The sequence below is a fragment of the Chiloscyllium plagiosum genome, unplaced genomic scaffold, assembly GCF_037043375.1.
Source record: "Chiloscyllium plagiosum isolate Xiang-an unplaced genomic scaffold, Cpla_swu_hap1 HiC_scaffold_4, whole genome shotgun sequence".
Taxonomy (NCBI): Eukaryota; Metazoa; Chordata; class Chondrichthyes; order Orectolobiformes; family Hemiscylliidae; genus Chiloscyllium; species Chiloscyllium plagiosum.
Window position 1 is genome coordinate 45,706,061 of NW_028270142.1, and position 19,562 is coordinate 45,725,622.

The window sequence follows — 19,562 nt, forward strand, 5'->3', positions numbered from 1 at the left end:
GTGATCTGGAACAATTTGTGGAACTCTAATTGACAATTTCCATGGAGCTGAAATTACTGGATTCCCAGAGACCATATAAGGGATTAGGCTTGGTGGATAAGCATGACAACTGTGTTCTAGACCCACACTACTTATAATCACCACTATAGGAGATAAGGTAATATACTCTTAGAAATGAACAATTTAATTTAATTTCATAAAATTAAAGGAAAGGTGATTGCAGTTGTTTTCAAATATCTGACAAAGGTTATGATTTATAAATCTAAAATCTGGCTTTACCTCAGGAAATTGTAAGTAGTTTATTTTCAGCTAACTGAAATGGGAAAAAGAACAGTTTTAAAGCTAAGGATTGCTAATGGATTATAGCATGACATTCAGCTTGGCTTTGGCACAGATAGTAGTTCTAAAAGGTGAAGATAACTGTACAAATGGAGATTCAGCTCGCAACAAAAAGCTGATTGGTCTGTGGACTGGTGGCCAGCTATTGATGACAATGGCCATCTACTATGTGATGGTTTTCCAGATAGCTGTACAGGCTGTGAACAAGATAGAGAAAATCTGATCTTCACCAGCACAAATAGTCTTTTCTCTGCAGTAAAAGCTGCTTTAAGCCTGAAGAAAACCAGTTTAATCTTATTCCTTATATCCATTGATATAAGCTGTGACTTTTCAGTAATAATTCCCAGGCCTTTATAAATGTGAACCAAACACCCTATGCCTCCCAAAACAAGTGAAAGCATCTAGAGAATTCAGATTGAGAATCAGCATTCTAATCAGCACAAGAACCATCTCAACAAATGCTATGCACTGCCTTCCCAGTTTCCTTCTGCCTGGAACTCGCATGTTTTATTTTCCTGTCTGTTTCTGTCTAATTGTTCATAACTATTCCCTTATAACTAGAAACTATTTACTTGTGATAAATGGTAATTCTTCTTCAGTGTGGAAAGCCTGGTCAAAAAAGCCAAAGAACTGCAGATGCTGGAAATCAGAAACAAAGACAGAAATTACTGGTGATTCTCAGCATGTCTGGCAGTATCTGTGGAGAGAAAGCAGAGTCAACACTTCAGACCTAGTGAAATGCTGACTCTGCTTTCTCTCCATGAAAACCTGGTCCATGCATTCTCTAAATCTTCGGTCTGAATGTCAGGTCAATTGGGGAATTCTGCATACATTTTAGAATCTTTATCTTTTGTGATGACCCTGGGAATAGGGCTTGGTTTCTAGCTCAGTACATCGATGAGGTGCAAGAAAGGAGTAAAGAAAGATTTTTGTTTCTCATTTCTATCAGCAAAAATAACACACATAATAAGATGGAAGCAGGGATTCTCATCTAAGATTGATGAACTTGATCTTGAGTCCAGAAGACTTAGAATGCCCTGTCAAAAAATGAGGTGCTGTTTATATGGATTTGCAGTTCATGTTAAGCACGTGTATTTTATAGGTGTACAAAATGTTGATTTTTTTCTCCGTCCAATGTATTACTCAATCTGCTATTTTGTTACTGTTGAAGTTGACTTAGAGTGTGTCCTTCATCCATGTAAAATGTGGATTTTTCAATGCTGCTGACTATCTCATAACATCTGAAATTGGTTTCTTTTGCAGCCAGCAATAATAAATCTACCTTTTGCTGCAGTGAAGAATTGTATGTGTTGGGGCAGTTGTAGAAATGGGTGTCCAACTGATGTTTATGATTTATTGACTGGAGAAGGGTCTGTGGCCAAGCATTCCTAGAAATTGTTTGTTCCATCATATAAGAGTAGATTATTTGTAAATCTCTAATTACCAAAAAGCACATAAAGCACATTGAATTTAACAGGAAATTATTGTTGAATCATGCAGATTCTGGAAATGTTAACAAAATAATCTTGTGCCTTGATTCATTCTTGCGTTTTTCTCATGGTATACCACGATACCTTTTTAAGTTTAGAAGTTATTTTTAGTAATATTAGCCAATGAATGCCTATACCACCTGTATTAAAACAGTACACAGAGTAACCTTTTTATTTCAATGGGATAAGGTCTTATCTACAATATTAGAGAGAGGCATTTCATTCTAATTCATTAAATGTACAGCAATACTATTTGTTTTAATAATGATTCTCACTTAAAGAGGTGTGCTGAAGTGAAAGGAACAAAGGTATAAGCATTGAAGTGTAATGGACAAATCATAGAGGTACTTTGAGGACACTTTCAAAGCGGTGTAGCCTGGTTGAGGAAAACATAGTGGTAAATAAATTGTCACTAAAGGTGGAATGGAGCAATGCAAGGCATAAACTAGCTCAATGTGTTAGAATGAAACAATTGTATTTCTATCACTCATTTCACAACCTCACAAAGAACTTTATAGCCAATGAAGTAGCTTTTAATAGTAGTCACAAATAGCAATATGATAACAGAGGATCATCAGTTTTTGTGACACTGACAGAAGCATAAATATTGGCCTGGACACTGGGGAGAACTCAGATGATGTTCAATGTAATGCCTTGGATCTTTATGTTCATCTGAAGGGGTAGTGACTCGGTTTAACGTTTCATCTGAAACAGACATCTTGCGTAATGTCTTAATTATTGGAACGCCTGTGAGGAAAAGGATGAGAAAAATGAATGCACTATAGGCAAGTTTGCAGATGACACAAAAATTATCAGGATGGCAAGAGGTGAGGATGATACAAAGAGTCTGCAGAGAAATATAGATACGTTAAAAGTGTACACTACAAACTACATTAAAGAAGAGCAAAAAAATGTATTAATACAAAAACACTTTCACATTTTCCCACATTATGGTCAATCTGCCAAAGTTTTATCAAGTTTTTTTTGTATTAATACATTTTGTTGCTCTTCTTTAATATAGTTTTTCCTTGAATTGTCACAAAAGATTGAGTCACAGTGTGTACTTGTGTTGTACATTTTGGAGTCACTGACTTTGCACAGTATCTCTGCTGACTTCATACTATTTGGTAGGTGATCTGGCTACTTATAGCCCATTATATGCTTTACATGACAAATATACCTGCCTCTACAGGCCCCTCCAATTTAAAACAAATCCTCAAATTCACTACCATCTCAGAGAAGAAATTCCTCTTCATCTCTATCTTACATGGAGGACCCCTAATTCTGAGATTATGTCCTCTGATCCTAAACTCTCCTAGAAGGGGAATCAAACCTTCTAGATCTACCAGGCCACACCCCCTAAGAATCTTTTATGTTTCAATTTGGTTGCCTCACATTGTTCTAAACTCAATTAACACCGGCTCAAACTACACAAACATAAGACAGTCCCTGCATACTGGGAGCAACCAAGTGAACCTTCTTTGGATTATCTTCAATCCTAATATATTTTTCCTGAGAGAAGGGGACCAAAAGCGTTTACATTATTCTAGGTGTGCTCCAAATAGTGTTGTGTATAGTTTTAGCAAGACCTTCTTATTTCTGTACTTTTACTCTTTGAAATAAAGGCTAACATTTGATTTGCCCTCCCTTTTACCTGATGAACATGTTTGCTAGCTTTTTGTGATATATGCATAAAGCCTTCGGAATCCATCTCTGTTGTAGCTTTCTGCGGTTTTGTTCCATTTAAATAATATTCATCTCCTCCATTCTACCTGCCAAAGTGCACCACCTCAGATTTTCCCAATTATGGTCAATCTTCCAAGGTTTTATCAACACTTTTAGCATACCTATATTTCTCTGCAGACTCTTTGCATCATCCTCACCACTTGCCGTCCTGCTAATTTTTGTGTCATCTGCAAACTTGCCTACATTCATTTTCTTCATCCACATCATAAATATATATTATATACAATAGCAAACCCAGCTGTGATCCCTGTGGCATTCCACCAGTTGCAGATTGTCATGCTGACTCTTCCTGATTACCTTAAATTTTTCGAAGTGCATAATTGTAACCTTTTAAACAAAGTGGTGGAGGCAAGTACAATTGCAACATTTAAAAAGCATCTGGATGAGTATATGAATAGGATGGGTTTGGAGGGATATGGGCCAGGTGCTGGAAGGTGGGATTAGATTGGGTTGGGATATCTGGTCGGCATGGACGAGTTGGACCAAAAGTACTGTTTTCATGCTGTACATCTCTAATACTCTATTACTCTATATTTCTGACTGCCTTCTTGTGGCATAGTGATAGTGTCCCTACACCTGGCTGTGAATAATACATTACTTTGTAATTCACAAATAAAGTACTTAATTTTAATAACCACGATTTATACACCTATTGTCCAGTATTTTGAGGGCAGTGTGGTCAACATTTGTTGCTGATTTCAAAAAAGTTTTCAGTGAAGATTTAGTGTGATCTACAATGTGGATTTCCTTGGCTTTGATGTGACTTATAATATTATGTTATCTCTAGAGCATTTGTGGCATCCAGCAACAGCATTCAGACAGCATTGAGACTGATCAACCAATCAGATTAAATAATTTCCACTGACAGCAAGGCAGGAAGTAATAATCAGATTATAGTTCATATTAACAACTGGACAGAAAGCAAAATAACGATCAGCAAGTATATATAAGGAAGAAAATTAAATATCACAATCAATTGTGTAATCTGGACAAACAAAGCAAAGGAATGCAAGATGAATGGTAGGTCCCTGGAAAGCACCAAGGATCCGAGGTCTTTGATATGCATATCTGCCAATCCCTTAAGATGACAGAATTGGTGCCATCTGCTGTAGCTGGATTTGAACCTGGGTCCACAGAACATCACCTGGGTCTATGGATTAACAGTCCAGCAATAATACCACTAGGCTATTGCCTCCCCTTAATAAAGAAGTATTTTTTTAAAGTGGTGCAGGTTTGTAAAGTTCTTCTGAAGAAATAAGGCTCTACATTTAACCCAAACTTACAGGATGCAAATAAATGTGCAAAGATGTGATTAATCACAAAAAAAAGAAGTTAAACTATGAGGAGAAGCTAGCTACGATTGTAAACACCTTAGATTGTAAACACAATTTTTTTACTGGTACTTAAAAAGGAAAAGAGTATGTAAAATTGAGTATTGATTCTCTAGAGAATGAGAAGTTAATAGTTGATAATAAGGAAATAGCAGAAGAAATAAGCAAATGTTTGGCTTCTCTCTTCACTGTAGAGGGTACAAGGAACATTCCAATAAAAGTTTCAAATCAGCAGTGCGAGGGAGACAGGAACGTAGTGAAATTACAGTCACGAGGGAAGTGGTACCAGCAACCTCATGGAGCTGCGAGCTGATAAGTCTCTGGGTACAGATGGACCTCTTACTAATGTCTTAAAAGAGGTGGATAATGTAATAGTGTTATTTTGATTTTTGGTTTTCTTCTTCATTCTTTCTTCATTTCTCTTTTGTTTCAAAGTTCACATTTTCTTCTTTTATGTGGCTTCAGTCACGGCATCCTGTAGCCACTCCAGAAATTTGGGAGCTGTTGGAAAGAACAAAAGATGAACTTTATCTGAACATTGTCTCAATTATTTCTGTTTATAACTTCTGTAATTAAAATGGCACCTAATCGTGATGCCTTATACACATTTCATTGTATTTTCATAAATACAAGTGACCATAAATTGCTGTTCTATTCTGTTCTGTTATATTTTATTCTAGTGTTAACCTTCAAAAATCCATTGGATGCAGGAACAGTTCCATCAGCATGGAAAGTAAAAATGTAACTCCTTTATTTAAGAAGGGAAGGAGGCAGAAAACCGTACGCCACTTAGATTGATGCCTGTATGGGAATGACTGAATATGAGGTTGGAGTTAATCCTGTTGAGAAAATTTAACTAATATAGACAGAAATACTTCTTGTCATGGATATCTTTTGTTTTGATAACATTGATATCTAAGCTTTTGATCACAAAATATGTTCACTGATCATGTAACTACTTCTTTAAGTTAATTCTTCATTGTAGTCTCTGATGTGCATCTTTGAATCCCGATCTTTGAATGATGATCTGTTCATGTTCACAATGAGATTCATTCAAGATTTGTTCACGATGATAGCTTAGATTTTCTCATGAATGTTACATTATCCCTGGTGATTAGTTTCAGCAAGGTTACTGTCAATGTTGCGTGTCATCAGTTGGAAAATTCAGGTTGAGGTGTGTTGCTATGTTGACCCAGATTTTGTGGTAAGCAACAATATTATTGAGCACAGAGACCCACAGCAAACAGCGGGATTCTTTAACAAATTGAAATGACAATTTGCACTTGTATTTCACCTTTATTTTGTGTAGTAAAAACATATCTTGGCTCTTCACAGGATTGTGTCAAACAAAATTTGACTTGAGCCATATATGGAGGTATTAAAACTTGATGGAAGAAAGTAAGTTTTAAGAAGCTTTTTAAATAGGGAGACAGTAGTAGTTTATGAAAGGAATTTCAGAATTTAGGGAAACATGGCCACTAATAGTAGAGTATTAGTATTTTTTAAAAAAACTTGCATCTGAATGCACCAGTTCTAGCTTTCTCTGGGACTTTTAATGGTTAATTATAGTGAGTTCAAGACATTGCATGTGTTCAAAAGCAAATATCAATGAGATTCTGTAAGAGTTCGGACTGTAGAGTAGCAGGGCATCTCTGCAACAATTTCCATGTTCAACTGGGTATGTGTCGACCTACTCTGAAGTTGCTGTTCAATTTTATTCCATTAGAGCTTGGTAGCTTTATTGTTTGGTTGGATATAATAGAGAAAATGCCTCCATTTGTGGGCTAAGACCATAACAAGTGTAAGGAAATGGCAGCTTTAATAATAAAGTTAGAAAAAAAGAGAAATATTGAAAATATTTCATGAAAATGCGAGAACTGATTGTTGTAAAGGAAATGCAGAGGTTGCGGTTTCTTAGCAATAACATTTCTCTCTCTGTCTCAGCTTAGGGAGATAACAAAGACATAACCCAGTTAATTGTTTATTGTTCTTAAAAAGGGTGTAGAAGGATTGCAATAACAGCTCCTTCAGACACAGGCTTTCATATAGGCATTCCTGACCCTGATAACATTAAGACTTATATTCATTAACTGGACAAAATATTCTTACAAAAAAGAAGCACTAAGGTTGGGAGGCAGGAGGGGATGAGCTTTGGTACCTTGTGCATTGTTCCTCAGTAATTGTACATTTGAATGGGAGCACATAGTGGATTGATTGAGTGATTGATATGGAGAAATTAGTAAAGAAGGAAAAATAACTGCAGACAGAAAAGTGTGTTTCTCAGTGGATCCAAGCTCGTTATGGCTTAACACTCGTATGCTGTAATCAGGCTGTGAGCAAAAGAGACTGGCATGTCTTCTGTTTCCTTTGCCCTTTTGTAAAATTCAGGAGTAGTAAACCATCTCATTTGTTATGAGTTAAATGTCTTAACTCTCTATTCAACATATATGATGTATCTAAACTGCTGCTTAATAAATAGCTTGGACCTACTTCCTCTGACCTCAACTGCTTTTTGGGGAATCTGATGCCTGAACCAATTCTTACGTTAGACGCAACAACATACAATCATCATTGATGAATCTATTGCACAATGTTTTTCCCTAATCAATGCCTGAAAGCATCAGAAGATTGATGAGCATTGATACCAGTTCAGAGTAGCTTTAAGTTAGAAAGTGGAACTTGATGTTGCCCAGTGGTTTTTACAAAAATGTTTTGTGGATTGTGGGCATTGCTGGCTGGGCCACCGTTTATTTCTCATCCATAATAGCCCTTGAAAATATGGTTGTAAGCTGCTGTCTTGGCCTGCTGAAGTCCATGTTGTATAGGGATATTCACAGTGTTACTAGTGATGGATTTCCAGCAGTTAGATACAGCAACAATAAAAGAACTCAGATATTCTAAGTCAAGATGATGTGTGACTTGCAATAGAATGCAATAAGGCATTCCATTGATTGATTTGATTTATTTAAGGGAAAGTGAGATAAACGCAACAGGAGAAAAGGAAGAGGAAATGTTAATGCATAAGATGTAGAAGGATGAAAGGAGGCTTGTAAAGAATTTTGTGTAAGCAAATATTACTTGTCCACAATGGCATGACTAAGTCAAGAAACTTATAAAATTTTGAAAGCACACTAGACTCCGTACTGTTGGAGTGTGATAGAGTCACACAGTGATAGAACATAGAACAGTACAGCACAATACAGGCCCTTCGGCCTTCGATGTTGTGCCAGCTTTTTATCCCATGTAATAGATCCTCAAGAAAAAGCAATTTTGAAGAAGAGCAGGACAGTTTTCTTTGGTATGTGGGCTAATATATATTCCTCAATTGACACCATTGTAAACACAAATTAGCTGGCCATTATCATGTTGCTGTTTTGGTATGAGTTGCATGCCTGTTGGCTGTTACATTTTGTACACTACAATAAATGACCATGTTACAAAAATCAAGTTTTTTGGGAGTCTTCTGAGGCTGTAACAGATGGGGAAAAATTGAGATAAATCAGGGGCAAGTGAAGGTGTTTTAAAATTAAATTGAATTAAATAAAATCAGCACTTGCACTGCTATTTAAAGAAAAAAAATCACCTTAATTATTATTTGAAAAAACACCTTGAGAATCTTTACAGCTGAAGTTTTCAAGCCATTCTTAAATTTATTAGACAATTTTGAAGAGATTAAAGTCCTGACAAAAGGTCAACATCAGATTTTATTTCCAATTTCCAGCATCAATAATATTTTTGCTTGTGTTTTCATGTCAAAGTAATTTAGATCTTTGATAAAACAAGTGTGATATATCAATGACCAAATTAGAAGAAAAGGGCTTTCCAGTAACAAGAGGTAGAAAAGTTACATAAAATCAGTACTGAACCTTAATCAGACCACATAGAGTACAATGTGCAGTTTTGACGACCACATTGTGGAAATGTTATACAGGCAATGGAGAGGATGCTCAGAAGGTTTATGAGGAAGGTGCCTGAAATGCATTGGTTACATATTAGGAAAGCATGAAAAGGTTGGTTCTCTATTTTGTCATCCCTCATCTCCAGATGATGGAGAGAACAGAGGGGTGATATAATAGAGATCTTTATGAAAGGACTTGATCGAGTGCGTACAGAGAGAATGTTTTCTCTTCTGTGGGGAAAAAGACATAACTAGAGGCATTCGTTCTAAGATAGTCACCAAAAAAATCCAATAGGGAATTCAATAAAAAGTTCATCATCCAGGAAGTGACTGAACTGTGAAACTCAACACCACAGTCAGTGGTTGAGGTAGATAGCGTAGATGTGTTGAAGTCGGTCAAACATATGAGGAGGAAAGGAACAGAATATTACTATGATCAATTTAAATAATGAAATATCGGATTCGGCTCAAGGAGAACATAAATTCCACCACAGACTGGTTGGGCTAAACGGTCTTTTGTGCCCTAAGTCCTAAATAATAGGGACAATGGAGAAAGCTGTTCAGATTTTTGGAAGAATGAAATTGTCAGATTCACTGTTGACAATTTAGCAAACCTCATCAATTTTCTGATGGCTCTGAGACATTTACTGCGAAATCTGTTGTCTCTGGAAGCATTTTATGATCCTTAACAGCTGCAGGAAGTCACTCAAAGCAACCTATATGCAAATGATCATTTCACACTATAGAAAAGAAATGAACCACATGAAACAACTTATTCTTTATGTAAATAATGTGTTGCAATTAGATACCTGATTTTTTTTTCCCCTTCCGGGTAGTGGAAGCTTTGCATTCATTACAGGATTTCTTCCAGAGATCCAAAATGCAAACTCAAAATTTAGCAGTAGACTGTTAGCTTCATTGTAAAAGTACTTTATGCAGCTTTTAAATCAATTGAGCTAAAGAAATTAATGCAAAGGAAACAAGCATAATTGTTGGAGTGTTAAATATTAACATGAATCGTGAAAGCAGTTGACAAAATTGTTATAAACCCTCTCCCTTAGTGTCTCTTTCAGTTAACAGATTCTGAACATCTATTAATTAATTATCAGTGACTGTTTGATAACATCTGTATAAAGTCACCTCTAGCAGGTGCCTCACAGCTCTACAGCTGTAAGTGTCAGTCAAAGGGAGAGTGTTTTGAAGTAATAGTTTGCTTGCTACACAGATGACACAAATCAGCAGCATCAACCATTTTCGATCTTTTTGAAGGAAGCTTTATTAATATAACATTTCGCTGGAGTAAATGAAACCTTCTCATAAGAGTGCAACCACAGTGGCATGATTACAACAAAAGCAGTATGCCTTTATATAACACTCTATGTCACAGAATGCCCAAAGGCATTTTATAGGAGTGTTATCAAATGTTATCTAACATTATCCATATAAGGATGTATTTGGAGAAGTGACCGCAAACTTGATAAGAGGTAGGTTTTAAGATTTGTCTGAAATCAAGGCAGAGAATAATGAGGCAACAAAATTTAGTTGGGTTGAGGGGGAGGGGGAGCGTGGTAGTGGAGTTCCAGAGCTTAGGTGTAAGGCAATTGTGGGCTGCAGAAGGGCTTATGCCCGAAACGTCGATTCTCCTGCTCCTTGGATGCTGCCTGACCTGCTGCGCTTTTCCAGCAACACATTTTTCAGCTCTGATCTCCAGCATCTGCAGTCCTCACTTTCTCCTAATTGTGGGCACAGGCCTTGGTAAAATTTGAAATTTGAGGAGAACCAAGAGGCCTGTATTACAGCAGTATCTGTATCTTGTAGAGTTGTAGAACTGGAGGAAGTTACAGTTATAAGGTGGTAGAGGATTGTGAGCCATAGTATGTGAACCAAGTTTGTGAGGGTAATGTAGTGTTGGATTAGATATAGACAGTAGTGTTTTAAGTGGCCTCTGGTTTATAGGTTTTTGTTTTAAAGGTTTTGACTGGAAGAGGACTGGTGTGGAAGATGCAGTGGAGTTGTAAGTAGATAAGGATGGTTTCATTATAGGTGGGCTGAGATGCAATTGGAAGCGTGAAATTACAGATTTACCACTGAGCTTCACCAGTTATGAGCGTAGCAAATAACAATTTGCACAATATGTCCACATAACCGCTCTGGAAGTGGGATCGAGGGCACACAAGATTACACTGTATGCGGATGATGTCCTTCTGTTTTTATCGAACCCGATGATCTCTGTACCCCATTTGATACAATGTATCAATTCATTTGGGGGCTATCTCAGGATATAAGATTAACTTTGCAAAATCGGAAGCTATGCCTTTGGGGAACCTTAAGGCTGTGCCAGAAGTTGAAGGTAGCCCTAAGTTCCCTTTTAAGTAGTCACAGGCAGGATTTCGATACTTAGGCATTTTTATTACCCCCAAGCTTGATCTGTTATTTCGGACTAACTTTGCTCACTTGCTCGACAATATTAAGCAAGATCTCCAGAGATGGGAGGCTCTTCCAATTTCATGGCTGGGCCAAATATCTCTCATTAAGATGAATGTTCCACGTTTGCTTTATCCCATGCGCATGCTCCCCATAATCTTTCCCAGGTCAATGCTGCGAAAGCTTATGGGATGGTTTGGTTCCTTTGGCATTGTGGGTGGCCCCTCATCAAACTTACTAAATTGCAGTTGTCTCAAAGAGGGGGAGGAGTGGATTTCCCAGACATCAGGAGGTATCAATTGAGTTCCCTGCTGTCCTTTGTGTGCGATTGGGTAGGTAATGATCCAAACTCAATATGGCTGGATATTGAGGCCTCCCAGGCAAAGTGCCATCTTATGAACCTGTTGTTCATGGATAAGATGAGGACAGTTATGGACCATTGCCATTGTCATTAGTACATGGAGGGTGATGTGTCAGAGTGAGAGTTGCTTCTCCAAGACTTTGCCACTTTCGCCTGTAGTTGGCATGCCAAGGTTCCGACCAGAGATGATTTACTCAGGGTTCAAACTATGGGCAGCGAGATGAGTTTCTAGTTTGGGAGGCTTGTTTGAGGGTGAGGTTGTGATGTCTTTTGAGCAACTGAGCCACAAATACGGGTTGTCCAGCAGAGACCTTTTCCGAATTTTCAGGTTAGGGATTTCATCCAGAAGAAGACTACGCTTCTCACTAAGCCCTATAAGCCCGATACAGAGAGGTTGTGCTACGTTTCACAAGCAACCTTTCGGTCCGTGCCCTCTATCACCTGTTGGGTTGCAGGGCCTGGCAGGATATTAACCGGTTATGAGAGATCTGGGAGCTAGTGCTCGGAGTGGAGATCTCTTCTGAAACATAGGAGAACATATGGGAGAATGCTCGAAAGATCTCAATCTGTAATAGGACATGCACTACGCAGTTAAAAGTTCTGCACAGGGTTCATCTGGCACCAGACCGTCTGGCGAAGTTTTATAAAGGGGCATCTTTAGTGTGCCCCAAATGTAAAATAAGTGTAGGTACTCTGACCCATTGTTTCTGGACATGCCACAGGCTCCATGTTTATTGGAGCGCTGTGGTGGGAGAGATAGGGAGGGTATTGAGGACTGAAGTCAAAGTAGACCCAATATCTCTTCTGTTAGGTCTACTGAATTTACCATCTTTAGCCGGCATGGGAAGAAACTATTTAATATTCTTGCATACTGTGCACGGAGGGATATTCTGATGAACTGGGTGTCTGAGAACTCGCTGGGCATGCTGGGATGGCAGAATTAATAATGGAGCACTTTCCCTTGGAGTTTTTAACAAACATGGTGCATCACACTACAGACTATTTTTATAAGACATGGCGGCCCTGCGTGAGTTATTTGGATTTTGATTTGTCAGTTATCCTAACTAGGGCATTTGTTTAAGCAGGATGGTTAGGTTTGTCAAGCCCTTGGCCCTGGATGGCGTCTCCTGAGTTAATACGGGCATATATGCAATGCTCCTGTTACTTTGTTTGGGAGCTTTGCGCCGAGCATAGCTGTTCTGTATTCTGTGTCTTTTTTTGTTTTTTTTTTGCGTTTCTTTCTTTTTTTGATCTATTAGTTATTTACTTATTTATTGGTGTTGCTTTGCACAATGTTAGGGTTTGTTTTGTATTATAGGGTAGGTTAGTAGTTAGTGGACAGTAGTTGTCTTATAATTTTTGGTTTTTTATTTCTTTTTATTATACTGATATTTGTTATTGGTTGTATTTTTCAATAATTTTATATGTTTGTAAAGTTAAAAAAAATGTGCTAATAAATATATTTACAAAAAAAAACAATTTGTACAATAATTTGTGTTGTTAATTCTTTGCTGGACGAATCTAAAACTAATTATGTTGCCCCACGCTGTCCCAATATTAATGCAACCTTTGCTCATCAGTGTTTGCTTTAGATATAGGAGTAATGCAGCCTTTGTAATGGAGAAGTTATGGGATGTGATCTCAATTTGGGTAACAATGTTGTGCAGTTTGAGGTGCTGGCCAGGTTGTAGTCAGTGAGTTGCATATTATTGGCCCAGATTTGGTTTTATATCATAAGAGCAGAAATAAAGTAATTGGCCCATTGAGTTTTCTCCACCATAAAATGGAACTCCTACAGGGTGGAAACAGACCCTTCGGCCCAACAGGTCCACGCCAACCCTCCAGGGAGTAACCCACGCAGACCCATTCCCCTAAACAATTACTTTACATTTACTCCTGACTAATACACCTAACCTACACATCCCTGAACACTGTGGACAATTTAACATGGCCAATTCACATAACCTGCACATCTTTGGACTGTGGGAGGAAACCGGAGCACCCAGAGGAAACCCACGCAGACACTGGGAGAATGTGCAAACTCCACTCGGTCGCCCAAGGCTGGAATCAAACCTGGATCCCTGGCGCTGTGAGGCAGCGGTGCTAACGACTGAACCACTGTGCTACCCTAATCTGAGATCATGGGTGATATGATTATCCTCAACCCCACTTTCCTGTCTTTTCCACATGACCCTTATTTTCCTTAATGAAAGAGAAAATGCAAACATTGCCAAAAAGTATTGGTTTCAGAAGATGAGAAAGATTAGTTAACACAAAAGTCAAAGAAATGAAGCAAGGCCCAAGCTCATTGACCCACCAGAGGTCAAAGTCCAAAGGAAATTGACACCCTTTGTGATCCTTAGACTGCCTCCAGAATTTTGTAAAAGCAGGTTGAATCTTTTTCCAAAACCATTCCAAGTTTTGTTATTTATGCTTTTGATAAGCTACATCCCATTTCGACAGCACCCATCTTTATATCCTGAATAAGCTTGTTTTTTATTTTGCCTTGTCCTGCTTCCAAACACTTCAGTTTTGCTGTTTGAATAACTAGAAAAGCTTCACAGTCAAAACAACGCTTCCAATAAGCTACAAATTGAACTCTTTGAATAAACTTGCATATCTACTGAGTTGCATTTGGCTGCAAGCAATCATAATAAACCCATATTCAATATCCTGTGACAACATTTATCGATCATCTTGTCAAGAGAGCTGACTATAATATTGGTCATCCAGTTTTACTTTGCCAGGATAGTTAAGCTAATTACAAATATGTTTAGCTTTTGCATCTAGTCCTGTATCAGTATAAACATGTGATAAAGATGGTTGGAAAAAATTGGAGAGAATTTGGAAAGCTTGCATTATTCATAAACACCAGTAATGTTGTTCATCTATCTGTTGGCCTATATAAGCCTCATACTTTTTCAACAGAAGCTCCTGCTCAGTCTTCAAAGGTCACCTTTCAGATCTCAGCTCCCAGTTCAAAGCTCCAAACCAAAAATGATAGAAGAAAATAAAAATAATGAAAAATCAACAAAGATTATAACCGTTGTAACTTTTGGAACAAGTGAATAATGCTAAGTTACAGGACAACGCCACATTAAGAACTTGGATTTACATCATGCTTTTTACTGCAACAGCAATTTTAACTTATATTGATAACTCACCATTAGAATACTGAAATGTGCTGAACTACCTCAGGAACATTTTAAAACAAAATATAACACTAAATCTTGTTAGATCATATGAGCTAAAGCTTGGCCAAAGGGATGAATTTCAGAATCCCAACAGTGGACTTTATGAAGTGTCTAAAAATGGGAAGATGAGGTAGAGAGGTGATGAGATTTGAGGAACTTCCAGAGCTTGGGATCTTGCCACCAATGATGATATAATAATTAGCGGGAGTGCGGAAGAGGCCAGATTTGGAGGAGTCTGAAAGATTCTGGGGTCTGAAACATTTATATTTCATAAACAAGTTAAAATGCTATATTTGTTTGGGTGCTTAAGCTAACATTTGATTAGTTATGCTCATTTTGACTATGAAACTCTGTTCTTTACAGCAAGTGCCACTAAGATAGCTTCATAACACTGTTAATAACATTACATGAAATCTTGCTCACCATGGTTAGTTTTGTACTAAAAGTAAATCAAATACTGAATGCTATTTAAAGGTTTCTTCCGTCACGCTCTATGCATTTCGGGGTGAATGTATAATATAATGACTACTGTCTTTTAGCACATGATAGTTATGTAAATGAAGAACAACTGCGTTTAAAATGATAACAGGATCTTTTTAAACTCACACCTTGATGAATTTTAACATACTTTTTGATTGATGAATTCAACTCTTTCCATTTGTTCTTTTTGATGTTTAAAAACCAGAACTTTTCAAACTTCTATTGGACTTATAATTTCATTTCACTATAATGTTCAGTGTAATACAGATATTTTGTTTGCTATTACAATGCAGATGTTTGATAGCAACAATGAAGTTTATTTCATACATATTCGTATTACACTATTTAATGGAATAGGTCAATGTATAATATAACTTTTTAAGTGACCTTTCCATTTGCAAGCAAATGGTTAGTTAATTTAGCCATTGCAATTGGAATATTTATGCCTTGAAATATAGCACAGTGGAAGTGTATCTTGGAGGACTAATTGCTGTGGAGTAGGTGGATGATTTCTGATTCCCCCACTCTACTTCAAGCTTGATAATTGTCATCAATAAAAACTATTGTAAAAGCATACAGTACCTGCCATAGTGCATCACTGATTATGATATTGTGTGATCTGTCAAATGCACATTGACAAATATTTACAGAAAGTTGCTAATTGACTAATTTTGTGAATCAACTTGACTTCTGTCCTCTGAAATGAAGGAATTCAATGGATTAAGATGCATTATTTGTTAATTAATAGTTAATGCACATTGATAACTAATCAATCAGGAAACCAGATGTGAAAATCTGTCAGCCAAAGAAAATAGCTGCTTCAGTTTACAGACCAATGAACCAGTTAGTCAATAGATGTACAATTTTTTGTTTGTGACAATCCTGTTCTATAGGGTCCCTGCGTTCATGCATACTTTATGATTCATTTCAAAATCTCAGACTTCTGGACACATTAAATGTTGTGTCAACTTGCAACTTGACTGCAAGGTATTGATTTAAAGTAAGCATGTTAGTTTAGAGATTTTGACAACTTCTGCCATAGTTGTTCCCTCTTTTTGAATGCCACTAAAATCACAAATTGATTTTTTTTTTTGGTTTGTATTCATGTCAATCTAATACCTGGAGCAGAATGACTCCTTGCTGTACTGACTGAAGTCGGAATTCTCTATAGTGGTAACATTATGAAATGTGATGGCATGGAGTTGCTGCAACAATAATGGTGAAAACTGACACAATTTGCTGCTGTTCTACAAAAACTGACAGAAACTTTGGACATGGAAATCTAGTGTTTGCAATCAGTGAGCCTATACTCTTCCATAAGTGTGTTATCAGGGTTCCCACAGGCTGCAGTGTCCCTTGCAATCATGAGTTGGAAAAAAAGCTCCACTTCTACACTGTTGGCCTTGAAAAAGTTCCACGTTATTGGATGTGGTTTAACTGAGCTTTCAGTGCACTGAATTCATAATCATTGCTGAATACCCACACTGGCCCTAAAAAGTTGTTTTTTATACTTATACAATGTTGACTTTCACCACAATTATTAAATTGTTAGCTGAAAATGTAAGCTAATAATGTAAATTGATGACACCTAGCTCTCATTCCACCATCTCTCTCAACTTCTGCATTATTGCTAAATTATTAATGTACTTGTCTGATTTCAAGTACTGGACAAACAGAAATTTCCTCCATTTCAATATTGAAAAGACCAATGCCTTTCTCTGGTCCCAGCTTGCAAACTGCATTCACTACTTTTTGAATGCTACAATCTTCTTTGTGCCAACTATCTAAGACTAAAGCAGATTGTATGCAATGTTAGGATCATAATTGATACTAAGATGATCTTCTGGCCCATTACTAAGGCCTCCTTAAGAGTGCTCCTCTCTGTTCGGACTCAACCCATACAGAAACCCTCATTCTTGTGTTTGTTAATTCTAGACCTGGCAATTCCAATGCCCTCTGGGTTGCATTTTTACATTCTAACCTTCAAACTTGAGGCTACCAAAATCTCTGCTGCCCAAGTTCTAACTTTCACAACATTTTGCTCGCACATCACCCTTGTGTTCATTGATGTACACTTGCCCCCAGTGAACCAAAGGTCTAGATTTTAACATTCCCATCCTTGCTTTCAAATCCGTCCAGATGTCTTTCCCCTCCCTATCTCTGTAACTTCCTCTAATCATGTAAATCCTTTGAAATTCCTGCACTCATTCAATTTTGGTCTTTTATGTGACCTGATTTTAATTGCTCCAATATTGGTGACCATGTCTTCAGCAGCCTAAGATAACTTTCAAAACCTGTCTATCTCTCTGTCATCCTTTAAGACGTTCCTTAAAATTTACTTTACTGACCAAGATTTTATTGCCTCATATGATTCAGTGAAAAATATTGTTTTAAGACTCTCCCATGAAACAACTTGGGAGGTTATATTATGTTAAAGTTGCTGTATGATTCAAGTTTTCATTGTAGTATTTTGAAAGCATTTCACTACTACTTGCTTTCTGGTTTGTTGGTGTGAATACTTCTGTTTGATTGGTTGTTGTGCTCTTGTGATGTCATTTCTGCATGCTAAGCCTTCCACTTGAGTTATTTTTGGCAACAAAAGAGGCCATTCAGTCTATGTCAATTCTCTGTAGACCTGTCAGTCAATTCCATTCTCCTGTTCTTTCCACACAGCTCTACAAGTTTCTTTCCTTCAAGTGACCATCCAATTTTCTTTTAAAATCATCGATGCTCCCTGCATCCACCATCCTCTTAGGTCACAAGATCCAGGTCATCGCCACTTGCTGTGTACAAAACGTTCTTCCCCACATCCCCTCTTCAGTTCTTGTCTAATATCTTAAATCTTTATCCACTTGTCCTTGTTTCACCAGCTAATTAGGGAACATTTTGCTTCTTGTCTGTCTTATCCAAACCTGCCGTAATATTGTTCATGTTCATTTAACATAACATGTCATGGAAAGTTTCATGCGGAAAGAGGAATTTCTTGCTTCAGAGATTGCTAGATCCTTATAGGCAGTTTCTTTTGAGTTAACAGTAAACTCCCTCTATTTGTTACTGACCCCAAAATCTGGCCCATTGTTTCTTTGGTACATTACGTTGTAGCCCACCCTGGATATCATTAAAACTTGGCTGTTGAACAGCAAGATACTTGAGAAATCGGGAATTCAATTACTTTCTGCTTGTGTTTATTTTGTTGTTTGTGTAATTACAACAGCACCACATGGAGGAACATTAAGTAAGCAACCAGTGAGATCTATACTTATCTGTATCCATGTCACTTGTAATCAGTTGGTTTGAGAATTAAACGGAAAGGGGATGTAATGAGTGTTTCATTACTTATGAGTTTGTAAGCCTTGTGCCTACTTTTATAATGTGCAAAGTACTTTCCTCTATGGTATTTCAGAAATGAGTAAAATGTCTGATCTTGTTTTCTTTTCCAGATGGGCCTTTGTTATGAAGAAACATCTTAGCACCCATTTATTGGGCAAACATGGCATCGGGACTCCAAAGGAACGGTAGGAGAATCAGCTAATAATATTGAGTCATTTATTTTCTGTTATGATGCAACTCAGAGCAGTATCCAAAGGCCAAATATAGAATATAGCTCAACATTTTGGCAGAAAACACATGGAGTCAAGTGGATGGCGAGTCCTATTGCACCTTGATCCACCCAACTTCATGATTTGTTTCAAAATCTGAGACTTGTTAAAAATTATGTCACTTTGAAATTTGATCGCAGTGAAGATTAAATTCAAACCGTGTAATACCAGTGTTGCACGCAATTTTGCCAGATTAACATTGCCCCCTTTCATAGGGATGGTGTATTCCACATCGAGCTTCAAATGGTCAAATCTGACCATTTGATATCAAATATTTATTAGCAAATTGGCCTTTCTGGCTGCAATAACATGTGATTTATGCAAGTGTCAATTAATGATTCTACTAACAATGCTAATCTGTTTAAATATCTCATACTTGTGACCTGCCACATAGTTTGTTTAGGCAGAGTAGGTTTAAATGCCATTAGATGGCTAATGGTTTATTGTGTTTGTAAATTCACTTCAAAATTACAATTCTGACCAATTTGCTTCTATGGTGTGTTGTCCCAGTGAGCTTCAATAAAGGGAAATAGGATGGAATATTTTATTTACAGTCAAATAACCTAACGTGAAAACTGTCAAGTATTTGGCTTACCTTGACTGCATGGTTTTCACACATGTTTTGAATACAATAGTTTTGGCACTGCAGTGGATTCTTCTGGGAAAATGAAGGATAAAGAAATTTGACATGTTTGTGCAA

At 37.3% G+C, this 19,562-nt stretch overlaps 1 protein-coding gene across 4 annotated transcripts in view; it reads left to right on the forward strand.

The window, feature by feature from the left end:
• The window catches only part of LOC122549216 (zinc finger protein 407), a 525,130-nt gene that overhangs the window by 191,838 nt on the left and 313,730 nt on the right, over positions 1-19,562 (forward strand). For all 4 annotated transcript variants that reach the window (XM_087986220.1, XM_087986222.1, XM_087986221.1 and 1 more), the window contains exon 4: positions 18,704-18,778. In XM_087986220.1, coding sequence (XP_087842346.1) covers positions 18,704-18,778 — 75 coding nt within the window. The remainder of the gene's footprint in view (positions 1-18,703; positions 18,779-19,562) is intronic.